We start from the raw sequence: 9,126 nt of genomic DNA, 5'->3' as shown, positions 1-9,126 counted from the left end.
GGTTAATATAATTCTAGCATGAATAATAAACATTTATCATATTCTAGTTTGAGATGGAGTTGATTTTTATAAAAAATATAAATCATAAAAAATGTTTGAGGATCGTGTCCAGGTAAACCTAGGCATGGGAGCCCAACCTTACGAATTGAACCCGAAGCTGGCACCGGAACCAACTCAAATATATTGTTTCTACAGAAATAAATATATTCATATACCAAAAATGATTTAAAATAATTTCCTTTTATAAATACAAAAATGTGCACTATCTCTTTATTTGGATTGGGCCGGGTCGGGCTCAGGCTTTGGGTTCACAGCCCGACCCAACACATGCCCAGGCTAGTCCAGGGTTGGGCCTGTTTGAGCTTGGATGGAAATGCTCCAGGGCCCGAAACATAGGAAACCCAAAAGAAAGGCAACAAGACGAGCGAGCAGCAGTGTACCAGCATTGTCTCAAAAAAAAAAAAACAGTGTACCAGCAATACCAGAGGCGGCAGCCATAGCACAGCAGCGAGCTCCACCACCACCTCCACCACCACCACACTGTTGTCTCTTCCACTTCCACTCTCTCTCCCTCGGCCTCTGATCTCTGCCCCTCTTCTTTTCTTGCCTTTTTTTGGCGGAGAGCGAGAAGTGCAGGTCCCCCCAAAAGAGGTCTGGATCCTTTGGTGTTTTCTCAACCTTCTTTACCTGTCCTCAAATGGCCGCCTCCTCCCCCTCCCCCTCCTCACATCCCCCCTAGCCCCCCACCTCCCCCATCTCCCCTGCCAGCTCTGCCGGCCACCTCTGCCCGCTTCTTGGCTCTTTGCTCCACGAGAGGAGCACGCGATGGACGCCAGTGCGGCGTCGGCGGCGGGCGCGAGGGGCGTGGCGGCGCTCCTCGTCGCCGCCCTCCTGCTCGGCGCCCCCGTCTCCGCGTCGGCCGCGTCCTCGTACCCCGCAAGTGAGCGAGCTCGGTTCTTGGTTTTTCAAGTTTTTTGCTTTGGTTTTCTTGCGGCTGACTGATTGGTGCCCGCCGGCGGCAGAGGTTCTGGGCGGGCTCCTGACCAGCACGGCGACGGCGGTGGCCAAGAAGCTCTGGTCGCTCAAATCGACCGCCAGGACGGGTAATCGGTGCGTTTCTTTCCCGGGGTTTCCGCGTTTCGGTTTCTTATAAACGGAATCTTTCTGTCGGCAGCGACGGCGGCGGCGGCGGCGGCGGCGTCCGGGAGGTCGATGGTGAAGTACGAGGGCGGGTACGCGGTGGAGACGGTGTTCGACGGCAGCAATCTGGGGATCGAGCCGCACTCCGTCGAGCTCACCCCCGCCGGCGACCTGCTCCTGCTCGACTCCATGAACAGCAACCTCTACAGGGTCCAGCTGCCGCTGTCCCGATGTGAGCATGCCCCCATACTCCCAACTGCTTCTTGATGTCCTTTTTCAGGTTTTGCTGTCATCTTGGTAGTGCTCAGTCATCATGGGTTTCTACTAAATATGTCTGTTAACTAAGTTTGGGTGGTTGGTCAGGGGTGATGTGTGATGGTTGCATGCTAAATTTTGAGGGCTTTGGTCAGGCATGTTTCTTGATTGAGATATGTTTGTTAGTTTATACGTACTAGTTTGCAATTATGAGTTCCTGATGAGATAGTGATGTGTTACGAGCCTGGTCATTTTCACTTCCCTTGTTTAGAAGTTGAAGACACACGACAAGTATTTGCCTGAAAGTTTTGTAGCGAAATATAGTATGAATTGTCGGCCACAATTATTATCAAAATCTTCCATGTCTGATGTGAAGATCTGTGATTCCAACTTTGGTATATTCTGTTCTAAAGTGATGAAGTCGCGGCTTTTCTCTATAGTAGCTACTGTTCAGCTCATATACTATTTCCCTTGCATCTCTTGAAAATGGTTCAAACCATGCAGATAGCAGACCGAAGCTTGTCGCTGGTTCGCTTGAAGGATTATCTGGTCATGTTGATGGGAGGCTCCGAGAGGCCAAGCTGAACCACCCTAAGGGATTTACAGTTGATGACAGGGGCAACATTTATGTTGCAGACGCTATGAACATGGCAATAAGAAAGATCAGTGATACAGGTAAGCTAAAATGTCTTATTGTAGGGTCTGTTCACATTATATTTGTAATGTATGGTCCCTAGCATCCCATGTTTGCTCTTTGTTTTTGATTGAGCTTCTGCGGTACTTTTTCTTAGCACTTGTGTCCAAAAGTTGCATTTGGGATAAGTTAAGCTGTAAGAGTGGATGCGGAGATCAAACACACAGGCTTAAATGTTATAACATGTAATGTATCTAAAATCTAATTATGGGTAGTTGAATTACATAGTTATAATTTAGATTATAGATTATCCCATTCTTAAAATTTCATGATATTGAAAAGCTGTGGGAGAAATCAGTAGTCCGTGATACATAATTGCTCATTCAGATTGTATGTGTTTTGAGTGTGTTGAATTAAACAAAGGAGTTTTATGCGCAAAGCATCTATATATTTTTACATTAAATATCCTATGTCATTGATATGATTGCTTCGAGTTTGCCCAGCCATTTTAACTTCACAGTTTCTACTTTTCAAATTGTTTTTATGTACAGATCTTTGGGCTTTATTCAGTTTGGCTGCAGATAATTTTTTTTTGTGGGGCTTCAGGGAACATCTAGAATAAATGTCCTGAACTCCTTATGAATTTGTAAGTGGTAATGAAGAGACTCATGACAGGGTGAGCAATAATGTGTAGGGGTCACAACCATTGCTGGGGGGAAATCAATGAGAGGTGGGCACATGGATGGACCCAGCGACGATGCAAAATTTTCAACCGATTTTGAAATCCGCTATATCAGCAGTAGCTGCTCCCTCTTGGTCATTGACAGAGGAAACCAAGCAATTCGGGAGATCCCACTCCAGCCTGATGACTGTGAATATCAGGATGAAGCTGGTTTCCCTCTAGGTACTATTTCACCACAGAGTACTGTTCTTGTCTGAAGCCATACTATCATGAATTCGCTGCTCACAAGGAAGTTCCACTAAAACCACAATCACTAATTACTTCAGTTTAAATGCTTACAGGTGTTGCCTTGCTTTTTGCTGCTGGTTTCTTTGGTTACATGCTTGCGTTGCTCCAGCGCCGTGTTTTAGGAATGGTCTCAGCAACAGAGGTAATTTTGCCGAACTGTTTTTGTTATTCTGAGGAAAACATCATGCACACTTGCTGGCAGCAAGGGTTGGTAATGGTAACTAGGGCAGGGCCTATACTGGACCATGTTTCTACAGGTCTCATGAATACGTTACAGTCAGCCTTGGGTCACGTAGATGTGGCGTCCATCGTCCTTTTGCCACAGCCTGTTCACTCATTCATCAGTGGTGCTATGAATTCACTTTATTAACCCTCAAGAGCGAGCCTAGCTAGATCATTACTAAAGTAAAAGACGGAGTCCATGCATATTCTTCAAAACTACTTATTTTATGCAGCAAATTTACAGTGACCTTCTTGGCAACTGAAATTTCAACCATGCAGGAACCTCAGATGCCTCCAAGACCAAGCAATGCAAGCATCCCTCCGTATCAGCCATACCAACCATACCAGCAGCCATTCAAGCCTTCGTTTCGCCCGCCGCTGATCCCGAATGAAGACGAAGCTGGGAAACATGAAGCTGAAGAGGGATTCTTCACCTCAGTGGGCAAGCTCATGGGAGGAGCAAAATCATCCGTGGCAGACATGTTCTCCCGAAAGAAGCGCCCGGCAAGACAGCACCATCAGCACCACCAGCAGCCAAGAGGTAGCCATTGGCCAGTGCAAGAAAGCTACGCCATCCCGCACGAGGAGACGCCTCCACCGCTGGACTCGAGAGGGCCAACCCCTCAGAAGAACTACGGCTTTGTGACGACGGAGCCTGAGAAGGCTCACCACGTCCGGCACGGGCAGCCCTATCTCGGCGGCTGGGATGCACGCGGCCCTCAGCAGCAGCAGCAAGTGTATCCCCACCACCAGCAACAGCAGCAGCACAGACAGCAGCTGGAGCAGCAGGTGTACCGGCAGCAGCAGCAGCACAGGCAGCCGCCGGAGCAGCAGGCGTACCACCTGCAGCAGCACCAGCACCAGCAGAGGCGGCAGCCGGAGCAGCAGATGTACCAGCTGCAGCAGCACAGGCAGTACTCCTCCGGGCCGCAGACGTTCTACGAGCAGAGCTGCGAGACGACGAACGAGGTGGTGTTCGGCGCGGTGCAGGAGGTGGACAGCAAGCGGCGCATGGTGGAGATCAAGGCGGTGAACTACGGCGACACCTTCTACGAGCAGTACGGGATGCGCTACCGCAACAACTACATCGGCTACAACAGCAACAACTACTGACTGACTGACGATCCACCCTTCCATTTACATTGTCCTTCTTCGTTTCTATTGCTCTTTTGCTTCTTTGTCAGTAGTACATGGTCGGTTAGATTTACCGCTAGTTCTTAAGTCCCTTGTCTTCTTCGTTCCTCGAGGGCTCAAGGAATGTAATGCAACGGGAGGAAAAGAGGAAGTAGAAATTGGTAGTCTCATGCCTTGCTTAGATTGTGCAATGGGAAAGCTGGGGTTTTGGTATTGTACACTGATGAATGGTGATCACAGATTTCTGGCCTTCTTTATGTATGTATAGCACTCAAGTCTCAGCTGCTCTGGTGAGTAGTATGGTATGGGCTTGACTGGTCTTGGTGATACATTCCTAGCATGGCTGGGTGACTACCAAGTACCAGTTCCAGGCCACTTGACTCCATTCTGACTTCCCTAAAAAAAGACTGTCCAACTAGAAGAAATCTTATTACAATAATTGAAATTAGCTAGCACATGAGTCGCTTTGTTACACGAGCGATAACAATGCATACAGACAACCTTCCCGATAGAAGAAGCAACATCCACATCCGAGAGAGTTTGCGAGTATTAGACCATCACACATTGCCAAAGCTTCAGTGGTAATAGCATCTGCCGCATGATCAATAACTTTGCACTGAGCGGCAAGGAAATTACCTTTTTCATCTCGGATAATCGCTGCTGTTGCTCCTGATCCCTCGTCAGCAAAGAAAGCTACATCAACATTCAATTTCATAGACCTAGGGCCAGGTTTAACCCACCTCCTTTCCATGTCTCCACTCGGTTTATAATTAGCTTCCTGAAAATTGTTTGTAATTGCCAAGACTGACATATGCCATTACATGGGGGGTGAAGGGTTACCATTATGTGTGTGTTGACGTCTAATCCACCGTAAGAACCAACAGCCCACCACAAATACTTGCTTGATGTTCAAATTTGGTTTAATTGGCAGTGGCTTATTTTGCATCAAAAGGAGATGCTCCATGATCACAGACCCAGATTTATCTATTTCCTTTGCCTCTTCCATCAAATCTGCAATGCCCAGGTCACTCCAGAGCTCTTTTGCGTGATCACAATCAAACAAGAGGTGTCGAATGTCCTCTGCATCTTGATGGCAGATTGGACATGCCCCATCTGAACCAATGTGCCTATTAGTCAAGATTGACTTTCGCGGGATAATTCCATGAAGAATGCGCCAACAAAAAATCTGAACCTTTCGTGGAACTTTGATCTTCCACATTGTACTCCATATTTTTGGTGTATTTGACCCCCCGGGCCGAGCCAATACATTTGCACGGGCATGAAAAGTTTTAGTCCATTGTATCTAATATGCAGATTTTACTGTAAAGTAACCTCTACGATCCGGATTCCATGCAATGAAGTCGTCAAACAATCCATAATTCAGCGGAATTTGTAGTATCCTTCGAACATCTACTGTGTTGAATATGCTTTTGATCAAATCCTCATCCCACTCTCCTGAAGTTGGATCAATAAGATCATTGACCGAGGATAACACAGTTTGTCCACGCCTTGTGATCACTTTCCGGTCCTCACTCGATGGGATCCAGGGGTCCCTTCAAATGTTAACATTTGCGCCAGTCCCTATCCTCCATATGTACCCCAACTTAAAAGTTTCTAGGCCCTTCATTATGCTTTGCCATGTAAATAACACACCACTCTTCAAGGTAGCTTCAAGTAAACTTCCATTGGAGAAACATTTAGCTTTCAGAACTCATGCACACAAGGACTCCGGGTTAGTAATCAACCGCCAACATTGCTTCGAGAGCATCGCAAGGTTGAACGAATAGAGGTCTCGAAACCCCATGCCCCCCTCGCATTTAGGGTAACAAAGTTTCCACCAAGTATACCAATGCATTCTTTTGTGTTCTTCATCATCTCCCCACCAAAATTGTGCAATCAAATCTGTAATATCCTTACAAAGGCTTTTGGGCAAGCTAAAAACAGACATAGCAAAAACTGGTATGGCCTCAGCTACTGACTTGAGTAGAATCTCTTTACCTCCAATCGATAATTGCTTTTCCATCCACCCTTTCAATTTCTCCTTAATTCTGTCATAGAAGTGTCTGAAGCAATCACTCCTGTCAGCCCCAACCATAGCCGGGAATCCCAAGTATTTATCTGATAGGGCTTCAGTGTCAATATGTAACTCCTGACAAACTTCTGTTCTAGAAACAACTGGAGTGTTAGGACTGAAAAACACACTGGATTTAGCCAAACTCACCATTTGTCCTGAGCTTTCACAGTAGGCTTCTAGTACATGCTGTAAGGAAGCTGCATTTAAAATGTTTGCCTTCATGAGAATTAGAGAATCATCAGCGAATAAAATGGGTGATACTGATGGTGCACTTCTGCACACTCTAATCCCCTCAATGCCACCAGCTTCTTCTTCAAACTGCAATAGACTAGAAAGACCCTCTGCACACAAGAGAAAAAGATAAGGGGATAGGGGACCCCCCTGCCTAATCCCCCTACTCGGAGTAAACACATCCGTCTCCTGGGAATTGAACCTCACTTTATAATTAACAATGCTGATGCATGCCATCATCAGTTGGATCCATTGTTCATGGAATCCCAATTTCACCATCATATCATGCAAAAAGGCCCACTCCACTCTGTCATATGCTTTGTGCATGTCCAATTTAACTGCACATAATCTTGTCCTGCCAGATCTAGTGTTCTTTATTTTATGAACACATTCATATGCTATGAGGATATTATCAGTGATCATCCTACCAGGCACGAAAGCACTTTGCATAGGGGAAATTATCTCAGGCAAAAAAAAATTTAAACGCAAAGCTAGCATTTTTGAGATAATCTTGTAAAGAACATTACAAAGACTTATAGGACGAAATTGGGTTACCAATTCAGGGTTGTCAATCTTGGGAATCATGACTATCGTTGTGTCATTCCATTCACTCGGAATTTGTTTTGTATTAATGGCTGCCAATACCTCCTGGGTGACCTCATCCCCTAATATGTGCCAATATTTTTTGAAAAAAATTGCATGTAGTCCATCTGGCCCTGGTGCCTTTAAATCACCAATACTAAACAACGCTTTTTTAACATCCCCAGCCGAGAAAGGAGCCATCAAAAAGTTATTCATCTGATCGGTGACTTTGTGTTGTACTTTCTCCAAAACATTTGGATTTGTCTGCTGCACCTCAGATGTGAATAAATGAGAGAAGTAATTCTGTATATGGGAATTAAGCTCCGGCATGCCTTCCATCCAGTTACCACCATCATCCTTCAACTTCTTCACATAATTCTTTTTTCTCCTAGCAGACGCAAAAGCCTGAAAAAACGCAGTATTACGGTCACCACTTTTTAGCCAGGTTGCTCGAGATTTTTGCCTCATTTCTATTTCCTCAATTTCCAGCAGAAACTCAATCAATTCCGCCAGCTCTTTTCTCTTAGTTTCATTATCGTCATTCAACGGTCCAGCCATGATTTTCTCAAACTCCCTCTGTGCCTTACGTAACCTTTTCTTCGGTTTTTTAAGGACTTGTTGGTCCCAATCATGAAATTGGTTATGCATTTTATTTAATTTTTTATAGATGCTTCCACAACTGGGATCAGAACCTACTTTCTCCCAAGCCTGCATGACTGTTTCATGAAAGCTCTCCTCTCGCAGCCATCTTTGCTTCAAATCGTCTCGAATGTATAGTCTGTCCAGCCGTATTTCCTTGAGCATAGTATTCAGTATCCACACACAGCGGGCGGTGATCTGAATGGTTGTAGTCCATGTTCTCTAATGATGCATCTGGAAGCATAGCAGACCATGCCTCGTTCGCCAAACCTCTGTCCAGTCTCTCTCTTATCCTTCCACGATACAATGTGAAAGTGTCTCCTGTATGACTGATATCATGCAATTCACAATCATCTATTGCTTGTTGGAATGCCTGCATGTACTGGATTGGTCTTGGATTACCTCCCTCCTTTTCATGAAGATATTGTATCTCATTCAAGTCACCAATCAGTAGCCACGACAAGGTATTATTTTGGTACAGTTGACGCATACGATTCCATGTCAGATGTTTATTTTCCCATCTGAACTCCCCATACATCCCAGTCAAGCGCCAAAACTCATTATTATTTCCTTCAATTTTAACATCAATGAACATATAGGATCTAAAGCAAGCCTATGAACCTTTACATTATTATTCCAAAAAAGCAATAAATTAAACCTCCTTTCCTCCCATCACCTGGACATACTAATTTTTGGTCCATCCTGAACCTTCTACGCAGACATTCAGCCGGATAAGAATCAAGGTGCGTCTCCGACAAAAACAGCACCTCGGGGTTGCATCTTCGCTGGACATCCAGCAAAGCACGAATCGCCGGGGCATTCTCAAGTCCCCGACAATTCCAGGCTAAGAGTTTCATTGCGTCCGGTCATCCTCCTCGTGGGAGGACGCATCACGCATGGATGAAAAGAAATGGATCCGACTAAGGTCCGAGGGTATGGTTCAAATAAATGGACCCGGAAAAGAATAGGACTTGTAGTACTACCCAAAATCAAGAATCACAATCAGCACGGAATCTATCCTCTACATTTTCAGCACCGCATCATGATCGGATTGACGCAAATTTTCAGAAAATGAAAGCAAACGGGAACGCCAAGTTTCAGATAACTGACGGGAAACTGAACTGGACACATAGTCGGATTCAGATAAGGAAATTTGACGCGTCCTCCATCGCGTAGTGCAGCGTCTTTAAATACCAGCACAGACCAACCGCGCGTACCACAACACCTTCCCGATCCCGTAGACAA

At 45.5% G+C, this 9,126-nt stretch overlaps 1 protein-coding gene across 1 annotated transcript; it reads left to right on the top strand.

Annotated features, from left to right (window-relative positions):
• The first annotated feature begins 477 nt into the window (after window positions 1-477).
• Window positions 478-4,636, top strand: LOC125522299. Its single transcript, XM_048687372.1, has 7 exons — window positions 478-940; window positions 1,023-1,103; window positions 1,175-1,372; window positions 1,900-2,070; window positions 2,724-2,933; window positions 3,053-3,141; window positions 3,501-4,636. The coding sequence occupies exons 1-7, from the start codon at window positions 826-828 to the stop codon at window positions 4,332-4,334; spliced, it is 1,698 nt and encodes a 565-aa protein (XP_048543329.1). The 5' UTR covers window positions 478-825; the 3' UTR covers window positions 4,335-4,636.
• The last annotated feature ends 4,490 nt before the right edge of the window (window positions 4,637-9,126 follow it).

Source organism: Triticum urartu, chromosome 7 (assembly GCF_003073215.2).
Source record: "Triticum urartu cultivar G1812 chromosome 7, Tu2.1, whole genome shotgun sequence".
Classification (NCBI taxonomy): Eukaryota; Viridiplantae; Streptophyta; class Magnoliopsida; order Poales; family Poaceae; genus Triticum; species Triticum urartu.
The sequence above is the reverse complement of the archived record's forward strand: the minus strand, read 5'-3'. Positions and strand labels throughout refer to the sequence as shown.